At 38.9% G+C, this 20400-nt stretch overlaps 2 protein-coding genes across 5 annotated transcripts in view; one reads left to right on the plus strand and one right to left on the minus strand.

The window, feature by feature from the left end:
- Positions 1-20400, minus strand: part of LOC109038050 (uncharacterized) — a 434551-nt gene that overhangs the window by 100396 nt on the left and 313755 nt on the right. The gene's annotated exons all lie outside the window — the stretch shown is intronic.
- Positions 824-5625, plus strand: LOC109036547 (uncharacterized). Its single transcript, XM_072305066.1, has 3 exons — positions 824-1891; positions 2582-2686; positions 4538-5625. The coding sequence occupies exons 1-3, from the start codon at positions 1862-1864 to the stop codon at positions 4844-4846; spliced, it is 444 nt and encodes a 147-aa protein (XP_072161167.1). The 5' UTR covers positions 824-1861; the 3' UTR covers positions 4847-5625.

The raw sequence follows: 20400 nt of genomic DNA on the forward strand, positions 1-20400 counted from the left end.
AAAAAACACATTGGATCTAGAGTCCAGACTCTCGAAAACATTGACAGGAAAAAACACTCTTGATTCAATCGGATTTTTGCTTGAATCAAAGCGAAATCCGCTTAAATTAAGAGGCTTGGTTCATGATTTAAGCTAGATTCCGATTGAGTCAAGAGTACTTTTTCTTGTCAATGTTTTCAAGAGTCTGGACTCTAGTTCCAATGTGTTTCTTTTCCAGTGTACGGAAACAAGCTGTTTAAAGAACGATTTTAAATACGACCCACAGTCCAACCAACCAAAAAACGTTGGGTCACATTGAACGTGTTCCATATTACTACAATACATCTCTCGTTTAAAATGACTGATTGCAATTTACACTGTATACTTAAAACTCCATTGACCGTTGAGAAAATCAAGAACATAGGAGAATAAACGGGAAGCAAGGCTAAAAATTACACATACAAATATACAAATCCGAGATGTTTCGACCCAAAACTGAGCCAACTTCAGAATGAAAGTGGCTCTTTTTTTTCTTTCTTTCTTTTGTTGCAAAATTCTAGATAGCAAGCCCTCCGAGTTTACAACAGTTCGCAAACCCTCGGTTTTGCTCCTCTTTTTCCGCGTGGAAACATGCGTCATTCAAAAAGGTTTTTCTGAACCGGCATTCATCTCGGCACTCATTCCATAGCGAACTTGGAATACCGGGAGGAAAGTACAGTGGCGCGGCGTAGCGTGCTATACGATAGATCGATTGACCTGCCATTTAAACACATGGAAAGAATCGATAGATAGGGATTTCGCAACGAATAAGTTAATAATCGATCCCTTGCCATAGCTTTATATTGGGAACGATTGAGAATCGATCATTCACGCCCCTGACGCATTCATCGGACGCAATATTTTCTGACGCAATTCGCAATAGCAAGCCCTCCAAGTTTCCTCGAGTTTGGCCCCTCAGTTTTGCTCCTTTTTTTCCGCGTGGAAACTTCCGGCATTCAGAAACGTTTTTCTGAACCGGCATTCATCCCGGCACTAATTCTGCCGTGCCGAGGAAAAACGCCGTATGAACCTTCAGGCGTTGCCAAATTTCCTTTGATAACGCATAAATTTCCTGGTACACATATGAATATTCTCCCTTCAATTTTTCAGATATTTTTGTTCGCAATTTCACCTATGGTTCCTGAAAAGTACAAGGAAAAATAGTCATGACTTTCCTCAAAGATAAACATTTCATCAGAGGAAATTTGGCAACTCTCGAATGTTCATACGGCGTTCTTCCTTAGAATGGCAGCAGTAGTCCAGTGGCGAACTTGGAATAGCGGGAGGAAAGTGCAGTGGCGTAGCGTGCTTTGCGATGTATCGATTGATCTGCCATTTCAACACATGAAAAGCATCGATAGATAGGGAGTTCAGAACGAATAAGTTAATAATCAATCGCTTGCCATAGCTTTGAATGGGGAATTATTGAGAATCGATCATTCACGCCACTGACGCATTCATCTGACGCCCATCGCATGATCTTACGGGCCTATCAATCTTACCTATTGTGGTCGCAACTGGTAAAAAAAAGGTTTGACGACTATCGGAATACCATTGTGTTGGGCTCTGAACGGAAGATGGAAAATTTACGCACGCACTAAGCATACCTAAAAGGGGGGAATATGAGAAGTGAGAGGAATATTCACGCTCAAATGTTTCAAATTCGTTCGAGTGTTCTTACGGCGCAAATTCTCAGGCTTCTAGACTGGTGAGAAGCAACCATTTAAAACTTTGAGACACTTTCCAAAAAAAACCACAACTCAGTGAAAGTTAAGTAAAAACGCTGTTGGCGTGTGTTGGCGCTTGAAAAATCTTTACTGTTACGTCTACTAGCTGCGATAACATGTTCCGTCTACTCTTTTGCCTCCTCTGGGTAAGTGATGTGTGTTCTTAAATGATCTATGATTAATTATTCAATCGTTGAATTTAAGGCTTCCGACTGAGATTTTTTAAAATTTGCAATTATTATCTTCTTTTTCTTTTTCATCTATCTTTTTATTTATTTTTTGGCAGAGGCATCCTCTCTACCGATGGCGCATTTATTTAAGGTTCATAACAGCTTTTCATGACTCCTTTCAAGGCATTTTCGTGATGGAACTTTTCACATTGCCAAAGTTTATGGCTTTCGAGGATCTTCCAAAGATGCTCTACGTAATATCAAAGAAGTACAGAAAAATGTTAAGGGTCTTTGATAAAGCCTTAAAAATGAAGGCTTTCTATTTGAATAACTTTATATTCTGTTATCTACTGATCTTTCAGAGAATATTATATGCCAACCGAAGATGCTATCAGACTTTTGGGAGTATTTATGATGGGGGGGATGGGAACAAATCCTCCGGTCGTATATTAAGTACCCGCTATAACAATGAGGCAAATTCAATGACTTCGTAGCACACTTGGGCAATTTTTGTAAATATAGGGGCATTCAAACACTTGAAAATTGGAGGAGGGGGCAAGGAACATGTCTGGGGCAAAGTGGGTCGAATAGATTGAACGTCCCGATGCCTCTGGAAGTTGCCATTCGTTCCCCAAAATAATCTAAAACATCATTTTAATTTTTCAGGTGCAACTCCTTGCATCCGATGAAATAAATGAGCGACCAAAATTTTCCCCGAAAAATATCGTCGAGATGGGAGAGACACGATCAAATCCGATGAAATCATTCGATGTAGGTGTTTTGAGTTTCGATTATTCAATTCAATTTATTTAAGATCATTTATTTGAATGTGATTTTGATCCATGATTTTAATTTCATGACTGAATTTTAATTATTATTCATTCTGGGTTACTATTCCATACACATTATTGAACGCATTAATGCTGAACGGAAGTGGAGACTAGTGAGAAAGATGAGGTGTGCTCGTGGTGAGCTGCATGAGAAACAAAGTAAAAGCGGGATTTGACATTTGATCAAAAGGAACTAAGCGCCAACTCCATACTAACTCATGAGCCACGGGCATGCGACGAGAGAGGGTGGACAGGGCTCAACATTTAAAATCTGGAAACCTGCTCGTCGTTGCCGCTGACGTCACTGGCGCTTTATAACTCCTATTCATTCTTACGGCCCACAGTAGATCGAGTCAATTAGAGAGAATTAGAAATAGAAGTAAGGAGTGCATTTGAGACTTTGCCGATGCGCATATCGTGATTTTTGAGATACTTTCTATACGTAACAACTTTTATTTTTGCTCTGGCAAAAGTTTGCAACGGACCTATTACTTAATTAACTAAAGTTTAGCAAACATTTACAGAGAGACACTTGTAAAAACTATACACACGATGCTCCCCTTCTGTCTCGGGTTCCGTTTGGCAGAAATATGTTCATTTATGACTTTAATCATTAATTATTACTTGGGTACTATTATTACATGCACACAATGAACCACTAGACAAGGTACGAATTTAAGGATTCTGATACACGTTTCTTAACCAGAATTTCACGTAAAACACGATTCTTGCATCAAAAATTACCGAAATCATTTCCTATCCAAGATATTAACGCTTTTATTTTACATTGGTTACGGGCTATTTGAATTGTCTGATCACACGAAACTCAATACTCTGCGTGAGTCCAATCTCGTACTACAACGGTTTCGGCAGGCTTCTCAATCCAGCACTGTTGATTTCCCACCCTGTGTTGTTCAAACTATGAACAACTTGCTACAGCTGAGCTAAAGCGTTAAGATTGAGGTTGATAGATTTTTACATCGCAAAGAGTGTCATGATAATTTTTAGTGTGCGCTTGGACTCACGTAGACCATTGAGTTTTCATGAGCGGGAGGTTTGAATTCACGCGCCAAGAAACATTAAATATATTGGTTAGGAGTTAATTTCAGTCATTTTCGTTGCGCAAATCGTGTCCTACATAAAATTTTGGTTGAGAAACATGTATCAGAATGCTTGAATTCGTACCTTGTCTAGTGGTCCATTTCATGAATGGACCACTAGACAAGGTACGAATTTAAGCATTCTGATACATGTTTCTTAACCAGGATTTCACGTAGAATACGATTCGCGCAACGAAAATTACTGAAACCAACTCCTGACGGAGATATTAACATTTTTATTTCACATTGGTTACGAGGAATTTGAACTACCCGCTCACAAGAAACTCAAAGCTCTGCGTGAGTCTAATCGCGCACTATAACGATTTCAGCAAGCTTCTCAATCGAGCGATGTTCATCTCCCACCATGTGTTTTTCAAACTATCAGTAATTTGCTACAGCTTAACCAAAGCGTCAAGATTGAGGTTGTCAGATTTTTTTATCGCAGAGACTTTCACGATAACGTTAAGCGCGCCATGTGAATCACGTAGAGCATTGAGTTTTCATGAGCGGGCGGTTTGAATTCACGCATCAAGAATCATTATTTATCTTTGTAAGGAGTTGATTTCGGTAATTTTCGTCGTGAGCATCGTGTTTTACGTAAAATTTTGGTGAAGAAACATGTATCAGAAAGCTGAAATTCGTACCTTGTCTAGTGGTCTATTAAATGGCGTTTTTTGCTTTTCCGCTGCTAGACTTCCGTCGCAAGACCGATTCTCATCTTAACGACGGACTCGATCGAACCCGACGCTAACTCGACCTCCGATAAAGAGCTGACAACTAGATCGGGTCGTTGGGGCATGAGCTGGTTCAAAAATTGGCGATCCGCGCCTCGATCTCCAAAACCCCCGAAGGAGGAGAAGCGCGGAAAGTGTCGGCGAAGATGCAAGAAAGCAGCCAAGGTACTTTTCGCGAGTTGCTTCTGCTGCTGCCTCAATTTGTTGTGCCCCGACGATGACCAAGTGGACCGAGCTCAAGGAAGACCTCCGAGACCTCGGACATAAAATTTTTGACTAAAACTGCAAATTAACTTTTAATCTTAGTAAGCAGAATTAACTTCGTAAACTTAAACTTATCAAATAGTATCTATAAAGTATAAATCGTAGAAAATGAGGTATGGTAAAACTACCTTAGTTAGAACTATAATTCTCTTAAAAGAGAAACAGAAACCTTTTAAAGGAGAAAATAGCAACTCTTAAATAAGAAAACTAAAGTAAAATACCGAAAAGTGTTAAACTATCAAACCTGAATCCTAGGTAGTAACAGATTTTTCCTCCTGTTAGGAATACTAAACGGGGTTTTTTCAAACCAACTGTAGCAGCTACCTTTAAAATAATTTTAGTAGTAACATGTTATTTTTTTCATTTATTTGTAGTATTTTAAGTTATTGTTGTTTTAATTTAAAATGGAATCAATGTAGTATTTGGAGGGAGAAATGCCCAAGGCGAATCCCCCTTCTTATTTGTAAACTATGTATATATTTTGCAAATAAATAAAACCTTTTAAAAAAAAAAAATTAACTTTTAAGGTGTGCTTCAAAACGGATATGGAGATGTTGCATGTGAGAGGAATTTGTGATTTGACTGTTGATTCTCATGTAAAAGTTCGCGAGAAATACGATGGTGCCACCGGTGTTCTCTTAAAGCATCTCCCGAACTTAAAAAAAGCTCTAGAGTTGAGGCCAAAATGGAGGGGATATCCCGCGCTATCCTGAGAGTCCACCTCTACATCAAGACAAACTCTCCATGCAAAGATAGGGAACAAATACATTGACAGGTCTGCCACTTTAATTGGGGACTCTAAAACTGAAAACACGGCAACCCTGCTACTGTATTTGCTCACTATATCTTTGCATGGAGAGTTTGTTTTGATGTAGAGGTGGACTCTCAGGGTAGGGCGGGATATCCCCTCCATTTTGGTCTCACTTGAGAGCTTTTTTGAGCTTGGGAGATGATTTCAGAGAAAACCAGTGGCACCATCGTGTTTCTCGCGAACTTTTACATATGAATCAATGGTCAAATCGCAAATCCCTCACACATGCAACATCTCCATTCTGTATAAACGGAGTTATAAGTGTTTGAAGTTTCCAAATTTTGTCCGACCATTCCTATTGACTCGATCCATTGTGCGACGACTGAATTCGAATGGATCGTTTTGAAAAGTGCCCGACTCGAAAAGGAAAACTCAGGGAACGGAGAAAACTCGTCGCTTTTTTCACGAAGGAACGTAACTAAATTTCAATGTTGCCAAATTTCCCGGAGCAAATTTCATTTTTCCCAGGAGAATCTTGAGCATTCCTAGCTAGAAAATTCAGCGTTTTTCTCCGATTCCAAGCAAAAATCGCTGAGTTTTGAACAAAAAATGAAAAGGGGGATTTTTTTGAAAAATTGAACTGTCAGGGTTGCCACAGAATTAGGAAAATGAAATTCCCTGAAATTTACCTGATTTTCGTGGAACGTTTTGGTGAAATTCCCTGACAATTGAGGATATGCTAGATGGTTAAAAAGACATAAGGAAAAATAGTTTTCAGACACAATTTGCCGTTCGAAACGTCAAACCTATACTAGAAAGCTTTACTAAAAAATTTCCCTGAGCAAATTTCATTTTTACCAGGAGAATCTAGAGCATTCATGACTAGAAAATTCACCGTTTTCCTCCGATTCCAAGCAGAAATCACTGAATTTCGGACAAAAAATGGAAAGGGACACTTTTTGAAAAATTGAACTCAAAATTCATAAGGATGCCACGAGAGCGGCTGAGAAAGACTACACTGGATATACACTGGATACAAGAAGGCCCTCGAAAAAGGGACTTGCATGGGTGGGCCGTAAAAGTGAGAATTTTTTGGAAGTGGATTGGAAGAGAAAGAGGCGAGCATGCAAGTGCTGAAAATTAGTCACTGAGGATCCGAGAATATTGTCACAGCAAATCGTCGCTCTTCTGACGTCGTCATCTTCAGGCCAAAGTATCACAAGCGCCATGTGAGGTTTCAAAATTTCCGCCGCCATTTTATGTTTGTACAGAGAAATTGTTGGTTGAAACGGTTTGAAATTTTCACCGAATTTTATCGGTGGCACAAAAAAAAAAAATCAGTGAAATTTTTGGACAGCTTCGGTGGACGATTTCTCTGTAAAAAATTGAATTGCGGCGTAAATTTTTAAACGCCACATGGTTGAAACTGTTCGAAAATTTCACCAAATTTTATCGGCAGCACAAAAAAAATCGGTGAAATTTTCGGACAGCTTCGTTGAAAAATTTCTCTGTGAATAAATAAAATGCCGGTGGAAATATTTAAACGTCACATGGTTAAAACTGTTCGAAAATTTCACCAAATTTCATCGGTAGCACAAAAAAAATCAGTGAAATTTTTGGACAGGTTCGGTGGACAATTTCTCTGTAAAAAATTGAATTGCGGCGGAAATTTTTAAACGGCACATGGTTGAAACTGTTCGAAAATTTCACCAAATTTTATCGGCAGCACAAAAAAAATCGGTGAAATTTTCGGACAGCTTCGTTGAAAAATTTCTCTGTGAAAAAATAAAATGGCGGCGGAAATTTTTAAACGTCACATGGCGCTTGTGATACTTCGACCGGGAGGTGACGACGCGGCGGGCGGTCGGCCAGCGCGGAACCTGTAGTGGCGCCTACAAACCTAAGGGGATACTTCAAGCATCGCGCAGAGCGTGAAGTATCCCCTTAGGTTTGTAGGCGCCATTGCGCGTTAAGCGCTGCGGCGCGGCGCGACGTAAGGGCGTGTCTCAATTTCCTTCAGGCCGTCAACAGGCCTCTTTTGCATATAAATCCATGCTTTCTAAGCTCTTGCAGAGATTGATATACGCTCTTACGCCAGAAGAGCGACGAAATCAGGATGCGTGATTAAGATTGCTTCATCCGATAATATGAACTGGGATATGAAACTGTAAATAAGTTCAATTGTTCCGAAGTAAGCTAGACGAAAAATAAGACTTCATAATGGACATTCAAACGTGGTGGCAAGTGTTCAAAATTCACTTGAGAAATAGTCTTCATAGTGGCACTGAAACTTTTCCTTGACGATTCTTCCTTGCACTGAGAAAAATAGTAGTTGCGTTGCGACGAGGGAACATTTGAAAAGTCAAGGAGATTCTTAGGTGTGACTTCTGACTTGAAAATTTCCTTTGAGGAATATTATGGCAGCTTCCAGTCTAGCTCCACTGTAGTGCCAGATTTTTTTAAAAATAATTTTTAAAAAATATGAACAGGCACAAATAATTTTTTAAAAAAATTGAAATTTAATGTAAATAAATTGATTTTGCTGACATGTACTTAATTACTTTTTGAAAGGCCCTTTCAATATTTTACCCACATTTTGCAAACGTAGGTTTAAGACTCTTTTATGGTATTATTCTCATAGGTAAATTTTATCAGGGAATACTTATGGGCTCATTACAAAAACCTAAAAATGAAAGAAAAAGGGGGAAAAAACTCCAAGTCATTTAAGCTCAATACATACTGCACAGCGAGAACAGAGAAACATGCCGATTTGGTGTCGTTGAAGAGATGCTTCAGCCGTAAGCCGCAGTCAGATGGCAAAAGAACGTAAATTGTGCGTCAGAACGAGGAAACGTTCATTAAAAGAGTGAAATATTGCGAGAAAACCCTACTATTCGGCCCCGAGGCGCATTCAAGGGACTCTGGGACTCGCAAGTCTATTGAAATGAAAGAATGCTGATTGAAGGGCCAAATTAGCCTTCATAGTTAGAGCTCAATATCACCAGCCAAAAAAAAAAAGCCAGGAACTTCCATTGGTAGCTCTTTAGAGCACGAAAAATTTAATTTACTGCTTCACAATAGAAAATCCTTTCATTTAGACGCATTTAAATCAAAGGGAACTATATCCGTTGTGGCATAAGCCTTGTAATGCACATATTCTTATGGATCTCAGGGCTCATGTCAGAATGAATATAGTTGCTTTTGATTTAAATGCGTTCAATTGGATCGAGTATGGCAGAAATGAACCAATATTAAATTTAAAAAAAAAAAGATTTGCTGTTGTAGAAAATAGATTTATTTTTCATAGAAAAAGTTCTCCTACAAATTTTAATTTTAATGACCTGGAGGTCCTATATTTGTGTTCATTTTTGAGGCTCTGGTTAAATTTTTTGGAATTTAACGAATCTAATTTCCTCTTAGACCCTAATAAAAATTGGCAGTTGAATCTGTGTTCCAAAATACCATAGACCTACGGCCGGCTGTAAGATTTCCAATACTTATTATACTATATATTTCACCTCTGGTGTGAAATAGGTGCTTCAAGCGCCGTGGCACGCTGCGGTGCCGTAGGCGGGCAGCCAGCGCGAACGCGCATTGGCGCCTACAAACCTAACAGGGATACTTCACGCGTTGCCCAATGCGTGAAGTATCCCTGTTAGGTTTGTAGGCGCCAGTGCGTCGCCGCTCCGCTTTGTGTTAGGTTCTAAAATTTAATCTGGCGGAGCCAGCGTTATTCAACTCATGATTTTGAAATGTTTGCACATCCTGTATGGATTATTCTCGTTTTAATTGATGAAAAAAAAATATGTATCAAAGGAAAATATAATGTGCGTTTTGTAAATATTAAGGTGGTTCCGTATCAAACTTAATGATTTCCAAAGCACACGAATTTCCACACAATTTCTTATGGCCTTTTATAATCGATGGCGAAAAGGCAACAGCCAGGCGATAAAGTGTAAAGCCCGGCTGTAGGAACTATAGCCCGGCTGCATAATTTTGTATCGCTTCGTATAGCCCGGCCGTATGATTTTCTCCGCATTCTACAGCCAGCTATATAATTTTCTGTAGCCTTCTTTAGCCGGCTATAAGAAATCCTGTGGTGTTTTGAAACGCAGCTCTTATCGCCAATTTTTACCAGGGCAGTTATGTGAACCCAAGAATATTCCATCTCATTACAGACTGTACGTCTCATTACAGACATCACCATAGGCGGATCCAGGGGAGGGAGGGCGTAAGGGTCGTTCGCCCGAAAAAAACGAAGGAAGCAAAAGGGAAGGAAGAAAGGGGGAAGGAACGGAGAAAGGATGAAGGAAAGACACTAATAAGATTAAGTAATTATTCATGATGAAATTGATTCAAGCTGCATGCATACATAAAATTAAATTAAATTTTTCCAGGGGAAGCCCCCCGGAGTCTTCTTTCCCCCCTCCTCCGTTCGAAGTGTCTAGATCTGCCTATGAATATTACTGAAATATTATATACGATACATAAAGACTTTAAGGGGATTGACCAACTTAAAATTCTTATACTTCAACATACGTTGCTCCTTTGACTTAAGGGCGTATCACCATTTCCAAGAGGTGCCGAGAAAAGCATGGAGTTACATGGACAACAGGGTTCACGTGGAAATTGAGGTACGTCCTGACGTCAATACGTTTCTTAATTATGCAGACGCGAGACTTTTTAATCACTATGGTTCTATGATTCTTGTGGTTTCTATATTAACATTGTAGTGGCACTCAACTATACATTGAATGTCGTAAAGAATAGTTTCAAACCCTTCTCTTCTATGAAGGTAATTTTTTTATTCAACTTTCATCAATACTAAAATGCGTTTTCTTTGATTGGCTCTTGTTTTGGTTTGATTTGATGATACGCATTTGGAATTTTCCGCTGTCAAATGCAAGATGAAAAATGCTCCCTGACAATCAGTGGCGTGAGTGATCGATTATCGAAACCTCCCCATTTGAAGCTGCGGTAAAAGATCGATTATTAAGGTGTTCGTTGGAACACCTTGTTCATCGATCCGTTTCCATAGGTTTCAGTGGCAGATCAATCGATATATCGGAAGTAAGCCACGCCACTGCTGACAATATGAACTTCAAAGCTATTGCACGTGGAAGAAGAAGGTGGTCTGGATTATTGACAGAGCGCGTTCAACATACTACTCGTTTTTTTAGAGAGTTTTTTGTTTCATTCACCAGAGGGTTCGTCGGGATCGTTATTTTTGGTCTGAGAACAATAAAGAGTGACAGATGTTACTCTCTTTCGACGAGCATAGATTCTGTAGGCTAACAATCGAGTGTTAAAACTTGCGTCAGAGCTGCGTTGAACAGACGAAATATACCTTACTGATAGACTATGGTCTAAAACCAACGACTAATGAAGGAGGAGTTGAGTTTCCTGTAACAAGTAGAAGGGTCAAGAAAAAATGTTTGAAAGGTTTGATTGCTTGCAACTCGAAGTGTTTCCGATATGGTTCCATAGTTTAAAAGCCTGTAGACAGGTAATGTAATATTACGTTTACGTCTTTTTCCATACGAAAAAACATAACTCCATTCTAAGGTGGTAAACTCGACTCGAACGATTCAATTTTTTACAAGAATCCACCTGTTCAATTTTCATCCAAAAATTTTCTGATTCCGGATGAGATCAGAAAGAGAATTGGTGGCATTTTGACCGAGTTCATCAGAAAGGAACCAACCCACATTTTCGAAAAAATGGAGTTAAGGATGTTTTTGAGTTCTTCTAGTTACTTATTTTCCTCTGCCGAAAACTCGAGGTCGAAAAAGAATGCTAGTTTGTGAAAAGGGGCGTTAAAGTTTATTTTCTACCCTGAGATGAGTCTCACGGAGGAATAAAACTTCAGACCTCTTTCTCTTAGTTTCAGATTAAAAAAGGCTGGTTCCTTACGGATAAACTTTCCTTTCTGATAAACTCGGTCCATTTCCAGTTAGAGATGCCCAAGATTCTCTGGATAAAAATGTGATTTGAGAGGGAGTATTTGGCAACCTCGAAATACTTTTCGAGAGGAAGGAGACGATACGTAGCTCAAACGGTTTAACCGTCTCAGCGCCCCTACAACAATTTTTCAGAAGCATATCGACGGAGAAAATGCAAAACCGCGTGTTTCATTCGCGATAGTTCAAAATCTCCGCTCCTATTTGGTTTGATCAAAGAAGAGCAAGCCAAAATTATTGCTTGAAATTTTAACAGAATCTTGTCCATGAAGGAGGGAAAAATCTAGGGAGTTTTCAAAAATTCAAGTTAAATACTTTTCCGTTTACAACATACTTAAACACTTCCTGTCATACTTTATTTTTTGAATAGAAAACTATACTCAACGTCAATTCTTTAAAACTTTTGTGTTTTTTCCTCTTCCTGCGAAGAAAACTCTGTGAACATTTCAAGAAATGATATTAATTTGTTCTACTTCAAAAAATAAAATGAGAGTGGAGATTTTCAAGCACAGCAAACGAGATTCGTGGTCTGGTATTTTCACCATCGATATGGAGGCTCCTGAGAAAAGGAGCTGTTTAAAAACCGATTATAAATACGACCCTCAGTCCAACCAACCAAAAAACGTTCGACCACATTGAACGTGTTCCATACTACTTCAATACATCTCTCTTTAAATACGACTGATTGCAATTTACATTGTACACTTAAAACTCCACCAGCCGCTCTGCCGTGATAGCGAAGAGAGCCGTATGTGCAAAAATGAAGTTTTGAGAAAACGGGCTCAGAAGCTTCTGACAAGAACATTTTATTGAAAGAAGCCTCCGTTCTTTGTCAAATTCCCACTAATCGTCCGGAAGACTCCTAGTAATCGTATAAATGATTGAAAATCGACTGATTTTATTTAAATTACATAAAAAGGGTATTTTTCATTTTCATGCTAGGTTATTGTTAGGCAAGACAACCGTAAGTGCTATCTTCTGCATGCTCCCGTGGTTGCGTTTTGGACGCACAACAAACACATTTTCAGGTTAGAAATCGGCAGATGAGGGCGGCACCTTACTGGAAATCACTGTTTTCATTGGCTCTCATGCACCTGTGGCTGTCTTGAAAAAAACTATGTCATTTTTTGTGCACTTACGGCTTTCTCATACGTCTTGTTTTCATTAAATTAGGATGAATTTTGCTGTTTCAGCTGTCTCAGTAATTTCATCTAAAAGAGTTAAGACGAATTTTGAAGAAAACTCGATTTCAAAAATTTTGCACTTACGGCTCTCTTCGCTATCACGGCAGCGCTGAGTACATGCTTCTCTGAAATGTACATGTGAGTGATTATCGCTTGGTTCTTCCATATTTTTTTTTTTTTTTTTTTTGAAAAGTTGTTTGCTCACTCATCTTTTTTGCATATTTCGCAATAACAATAAGCCCTCCGAGTTTACAACAGTTCACAAACCCTCGGTTTTGCTCCTCTTTTTCCGCGTGGGAACTTGCGGAATTCAAAAAGGTTTTTCTGAACCGTCATTCATCTCGGCATTCATTCCAATGGCGAACTTGGAATAGCGGGAGGAAAGTGCAGTGGCGTAGCGTGCTTTACGATAAATCGATTGATCTGCCATTTAAACACACAAAAAGAATCGATCGACTGGGAGTTCGCAACGAATAAGTTAATAATCGATTCTTTGCCATAGCTTTACATGGGGAATTATTGAGAATCGATCATTCACGCCACTGACGCATTCATCTGACGCCCACCACATAATTTTACAGGCAAAGCATTGTGGTCGCAGCTGGCAAAAAAAACCTTTTGACGACTATGGCGATACCATTGTGTTGGGCTCTGAAAGGAAGATGGAAAATTTACGAAGGCAGTAAGCAGGACCTGAAAGGGGGAAATATGAGAAGTGAGAGGTATGTTCATGCTTCAAATGTTTCAATTTCGTTCGAGTGTTCGTTTCTTACAGCGCTAATCCTCGAGCTTATAGACTGTTGAGAAGCAACCATTTAAAACTTAGAGATACTTTTCAAAAAAAAATACAACTCAGTGAAAGTTAAGTAAAAACGCCGTTGGCGTGTTGTTTGACGCATGAAAAATCTTTACTGCTACGTCTACTAGCTGCGACAGCATGTTCCGTCTACTCTTTTGCCTCCTCTGGGTAAGTGATAAGCGTTCATAGTTCGTCAATAATTATTAAATCGTTGGACTAAAAAAAGGCCCAACTGGGTTTGGTTTTTTTTAAAAAATGTTAAATGTTTTTCTTTTCTTTCCTTTTCCTCTTTTTCATCTACCTATTTATTCATTTTTCAGCAGAAGCATTCTCTCTAACGATAGCGCATTCCTTTAACATTCGTATTGCAGCTTTCCATACCTACATTCAAGGACTTTTCAGAATGGTACTTTTCATGTTGGCAATGTTAATAGCTTTCGAGGATCTTTCAAAGATTTTCGAAGATTTACTGCGTATTGTCCAGGAGGTGTAGAAACATGCAAAAGGCCTTGAATATAGTCTTAAAAATCGAGGTTTATTCCTTCATTAACTTTATCCTCTATTTCTATCGATGAAGAGAAAATTTCATACCAGGCAAAGATGCGATCGGACTTTTGGGAGTATCCATGATAAAAAAAACACACACCACAGATCTTACGGTTGTAAGTGAAATAGTAGCAAACAGTTTGGCAAATTCATGAGTGGGAGTGGGGGGGGGGAGAACACATGTATGTAGGGCAAAATAGGTAGTAAAGAACGCTTCTGGAAGTTGCTATTAGTTCTCCAAAATAAATTATCATTTTCATTTTTCAGGTACAACTCCTTGCGTCCGATGAAATAAATGAGCGACCAAAATTTTTCCCGAATAATAGCATCGAGGTGGGAGAGACGCGATCAAATCCGATGAAATCATTCGATGTAGGTATTTTGAGTTTCATTCTGGACCGACTTTAATGGTTAAAACACACCGAGTCGATTTAAAGAAACGAGAAAAAGAGGTTTGACATATAATTACTTCTTAGAAGACTCACAATCATCGTAAGAAACAAAGTTTATCGACTGGTCTAACGTCCAGAATATCTTTTCTCAACTTTCATTTTTTGACAGGAGAAAACTTATGCCTAACTAGACTCGAAATTATTTTCAACTCATTTTTTCAAAATGTGACTTGGTGCGTTTCTGTTCGACTCGGTCCTTCTATTCTGCCGTGCTAAGGAAGAACACCGTAGGAACATCCGAGAGTTGCCAAAGTCCCTTCGAGGACATTTTTATTTTTAAGTAAAATTTGTACTATGTTTCCTGAAACTTTTCAGGAACCCTAGGTGAAATTGCGAACAAAATTATCTGAAAAATTGGAGCGAAAATATCGATATGTGTAGCAGGAAATTCGTGTGTTATCAAAGGAAATTTGGCAACGCCTGAAGGGTCATACGGCGTTTTTCTTCAGCAGGGCAGGGTTACCCTTTACTTCATGATTAAGGAGGGCTTTATTCTTTCCTTATAACATACACAAAAGCTGGGGAAAAACAGCAAAGCCCGATTTGTGGAACCATATGTTGCTCACAGATAAATTGAAATACATAGTGCTGTCGTGGCAATGCCCTTTCCGATTTTGTGACCGCAATGAATGAATACTTAGGGTGAGAACCCACTGTTCTGAAAAATGTTAATATTCTGTTCCCGAATTGAAGTTGACCGAATAGAATTTTGATTGGGAGAAGAGTGCTGTATTGTTCAATACATCATCTTGTCCAGTGGTCCATTGACTCTAAAATGGACGTATTTCTGTCAAACGGAACGATGTGCATTAAGATATGAGCTCTGACATCCATAAGAATATATGCATAACAGGGTTCACGTCAAAATGCACACAGTTTCGTTTGGTAGAAATACGCCCAAATGAATCGAACTGACTCTGAATTATATGGAACGCTCTCTACAGCTAATATAGAGCGAATATAGAGCTAAAAAAAAAAACTGAGCTCAATGCTTAAGTTTTTATGATGATAAATGTGAATGTCATATTGACTATTTTAACTACAAAATATTGACCAAGATAAGGATCATGCATACTTTTAAAGACAACTTACGCAAATAATGCCTCTCAAAAGTGTACCACTGGACAGAATCGAAAACTTACCTGTAAAAAAATAAAAAAAACATTTGAGATTAGTGGTATGCTCATAATAAATATAACACAACGTTCAAGCAATTCTCACAGGAATTTTCGACAAGTGGTTACGTGATAACGGCTGGGGTCAGGTCGCCACTCATTTTTTACTTGTTTTTATGTGTTTTTGCAGCTGAGAATGAGCTGGTAACAGCTCGAAACGTCCTGCCTTTAAGTGTTTCAATACTTTTTCAGCCTTCTTTACCCATATTTTAATTAAATCTCCTTCCATTTCATGAATTAAACGGCGTTTTTTGCTTTTCCGCTGCTAGACTTCCGTCGCAAGAGCGATTCTCATCTCAACAGAAGACTCGGTCGAACCCGACGCCAACTCGACCTCCGATGAAGAGCTGACGACTAGAGCGCCTGAGGACAGAGGCTGCCTCCGAGCGTTATACATGAAATACCTCAAATTGAGGAAACGAAATGAATCTCCCGAGCGCACCCCTGAACGTGAGTCTCTGCCACCCATGACGACGGAGTACGATGAATACGGCAACGTGATAGATCATTGGAAAACCGCCCCGTATATAGCCGCGCTCGAGAGAAACAGGAGACCACTCTCCAAGGAGGAACAGCGCATGGAGAGTTGGCGCAAAACCCTCAATGAAAATGAGCCTGGCCTGAGCCTTTGCTGCTGCTGTTGCATCTCAAGATGGTGCAACTGAAATCGAATGGATTATTTGGAGAAGTGCCCGACTCGAGGAGGAAAACTCAGAGAACGTAGAAAACTCGTCGTCTCACTCGCGAGGAACGTAAGTAAATTTCAAGGTTGACAAATAGATTGCATTTTGCAAGAAGGAACCACTAGCATTGCAATGTTGCTAAGATTGTGCAACTTCTTTTGTCTTGGAGGGAAAACCCGGTTATCCATTAATAGTTTCTATTTTACTCGCTAAAAACTGTAAATTGAAGACAAAAATTACCGTCTGAATTTCATAGTTTTTCGCGATTTCCGCAATTTTATTGCAAAAGATGAAGTTGCACAATCTTAGCATCATTGCAATGCTAGTGGTTCCTTTTTGCAAAATGCGATCCAAATTTCCCTGGGCAAAAATTTTTACCGGGAGAATCTTGAGCATTCCTAACTAGAGAATTCACTGATTTGGACGTATTTCTGTCAAACGGACCTAAGCGCCATAGGGTGAGGAAGGTAGAGGGGGGTTTGGATTGGTGGCAGAACCGGGCGTCGGGCTCATTCCGTCCTATACTCGCAAAGCTTTTCCATGGCGCTTAGTTCCGTTTGACAGAACGCGCTATCCGGCATTCTAATTTCCTCAAAAGGAACTCAAATTGGCGCTTAGTTCCGTTTGACAGAAATACGTCCATTTTCTCTCCGATTCCAAGCAAAAATCACTGAATTTTGGACAAAATATGAAAAGGAGCATCTTTTTGAAAAATTGAACTGTCAGGGTTGCCACAGAATTTGAATAGAAAATGAAATCCCCTGACATTTTTCTGATTTTCCTGACACGTTTGGGTGAAATTCCCTGACAATTGAAGATATGCCGGGAGGTTAAAAATACATGGTTAGGAATAGTTTTCAGGCACAAATTTGTCGTTCGATGCGTCAAACCTATGCTAAAAAGCAAATAAAGGCGACTTGATCATTTTTACCTGACATTTTAGTCATTTTCCGTGACATTTCCCGGTTTTCCCTGACTGATTGAAATTCCCCGATATTCTCCGGTTTGCTCGGTGTTCTCTGACCGTGACAACCCTGATTGTTTAGGTAAATTTTGCAACCTTGGAATGGGGTTACGTTCCTTCGTCCCGGAAACAACGAACGACGGTCAGATGTAAATTGTTGGCGAATGTTTTTAGGGCCTATTAAAATCAAAGCGCTTACATTACAAGAAAATTCCAAATCTGAAAAACAAATTTTTCAGAAGACAAGAAAAACTATATACGGGAGGCGGCCAAAGATTATTTTTCTGTCAAAAACTCAATTTTCAAAGGAAATCCGACTTGACACCTTTTTGAAAGGAGCACTCACTTCTCGATAATTTCAATGAGAAATTAACGGAAAAATGCTTCTATTTGAGGTAAAAGGGCGGCCCAGTATAACGTAACGTAGTAGTGCGAAGAAAGAGTAGAAATCTACCGCAGAGGTGCGTGAAGAGTGAGAGGGCAGTCTACAATTTCGAAAATCAGGATGATAATTGGATGTATTTAGACCAAAAGGATCAATGGTACACGTAAAACCAAACATAGTTCTTTTTAGCATAAATACGTCAATCTCATTATAGTGAAACGTATGAGCGACTCCTAGGTGTGTCACCGTCACAACCTTATAGAGCGCCGATAGGCAATATGTGTAATTATAAAATAAATGTCTAATACATGTATATAAATTAAGTAACAATATTTTAAGCGATTTCAATCAGTTTCACAATATATTTAAGGAGCCACAAAATATAATACAAAGTCAAAATTTCATCATAATCATAGTAGGCCACGAGTCTGAAACAGCGCGTTGATGGTCAAAACGCTTTCGATTTTTTGGATACTTCACGCACATTCGTGAAGTTAAAATAGTTGCATGTTGCTCCTGAACCAAATCAGCGAAGGTTCCTCGGTTTTACCCCCCAAGACGTGAGTTCATAGAAAGCCCAAAACTGTGCGTCAATCATCAAAACGCCTTCAATTTTTTAGATACTTCAGGCATAACCGTAAAGTTAAAATAGTCGCATGCTGCTCCGAGCAGGAGCGGCATGCGACTATTTCAACTTCAAAGATGTGCCTGAAGTATCCAAAAAATTGAAGGCGTTCTGGTGATTGACTCGCGCCTGTCTCGAAATTTCAATGAATTCGTGGCCGGTTATAATTTTGATGCAATTTTGACGAGAAAACTTGTTTTGCAGTGCATGATTTCTTATCCTTCTGTAAGGGAATTTATGTAGAACTGTACCAGTTTTTCAATACCCACCTTTGAATCTTGCACAAAAAGTCTACAGGCGAGCCCTCGAATTCTGATTCGGTTAAGCGAAGGTTCCTCGTTTCGAGGGCTCTTTTACAGACTTTTTGTTCGAGATTCAAAGGTGGGCATTGAAAAACTGGTACAATTCTCCTCAAATTCAATCACAGAAGGATAAGAAATCATGTACTACAAAATTAGTTTTCTGGTCAAAATTTCATCAAAATTATAACCGGCCCCGAGTTCATGAAAAGTCCGAAACTGCACTTCGATTTTCATAACGCCTTCAATTTTGTGGATACTTCAGGCACATCCACGAAGTTCAAATAGTTGTATGCTGCCCTTGACCCGAATCAGCGAAGGTTCCTCGTTTAAAGGCTCGATCTATAAACTTTTATCTTTCAAAATTCAAAGACGGGCATTGAAAAACCAGTCCAATTTTAGTTAAATGTCCTACCAGATAGGGTGAGGGATTAAGCTTACTATACAGCAATTGTTTTCTCATCAACATTTCATTATAAGAATTCCAGTGATATATAGTTTGTATTTTTGTGAGTTGAGCTTTTTTATATGTTATTTTGATCATTGATGTAGAATTTTTGCGTGTAGAATTAATATTAACGTAATATTACTCTTATAGAATAAATTATTGATGCTATGAAGGCACTATCTAAATAATAAAATAAATATGCATTGTCCACTCACTGATTCACTGACTCTCCTATCACGCTAGCCCCTCAGTTCAGTGCCCGAGAGGCTTTTTGGCTGCTGAAATTCAAAATTTAAATTTGCCCAAAAACTCCATTTTCGGAAGGAAAATTTTTCTGGAGGAAAACGAGTATCCAGTCAAAACCGAACTGATCGTAGAAATGGAGACCATCTTTGGACTATGAGCTAAAAATGCACCAAAAATAAATTTCATTATTTTGGTATAAAAAAAAAAAAAAAAAAAAAAAAAAAAAAAAAAAAAAAACCCATAATTACATCCAGAGAAATATTCGATTGGATCAACAGAAATACCTTCTTAAATCGCAGAAGGAATCTATCGTTGAGACCACACGAAAACCCTCTTTTCCAAACAGTATTTCAATGGACCACTAGACAAGGTATGATTTTTAAGCATTCTGATACATGATTTATGACCAGAATTCACGTAAAATACGATTATCGCATTGATAATTACTGAAATTAACTCCTAATTAAGATTTTAACGTTTTATTTTACGTAGGTCACGGGAAAATTGAATTTGAAAAGGAATTTGAGAATGGGCCGATCAAAGATTACGAAAAACTTTCAATTTGTGTAATCTTTATTCCCGTTTGTGGCTCCATGAAGGTGGACGGGGGTTGTCTTGACTCTCAGTATAAAGGGACTCTGGGTAGAGTACCTTTACAGACAGAGTATGGCCATTTCTGTGCCGGTTTCTCATTGGTCGCGTGAAAATAGGCTGAGACGATGTTCTTGCGGCCGTAAATAAACAAACAAGATGGCTGCTATCAGCAAGCAAGTTTGAAGTTATGCACATCTCACATCCTCCTGTGATAAAGGCGAAAGGCAATTTTATCGTGTTTTCATGTGTTTTTCATGTGTTATTTGTAGATATGCAAGTTTAAATTGTTACTGCTGTAAAATTGAAATTTTTTTTCAATTTTTTTTTTGTCTGGCCATTCGTATCATTTTACTACAGGAAAACTGTGCCGCTTTTTGATTGGTCAACGAGTTTTTAGGCTTCATGGTGCTCTTAGGGCCGTAAGTAAACAAAGTATGGCCATTTCT

The sequence above is a fragment of the Bemisia tabaci genome, chromosome 10 (genome assembly GCF_918797505.1).
Source record: "Bemisia tabaci chromosome 10, PGI_BMITA_v3".
Taxonomy (NCBI): Eukaryota; Metazoa; Arthropoda; class Insecta; order Hemiptera; family Aleyrodidae; genus Bemisia; species Bemisia tabaci.

Excerpts from the sequence above, each read along its gene's own strand:
- LOC109036547 (XM_072305066.1), top strand. The coding sequence starts at position 1,862 with ATGTTCCGTCTACTCTTTTGCCTCCTCTGG. Across the intron at positions 1,892-2,581 it reads TACTCTTTTGCCTCCTCTGG|GTGCAACTCCTTGCATCCGA; the intron begins GTAAGTGATGTG and ends TTAATTTTTCAG. Across the intron at positions 2,687-4,537 it reads ATCCGATGAAATCATTCGAT|ACTTCCGTCGCAAGACCGAT; the intron begins GTAGGTGTTTTG and ends TTCCGCTGCTAG.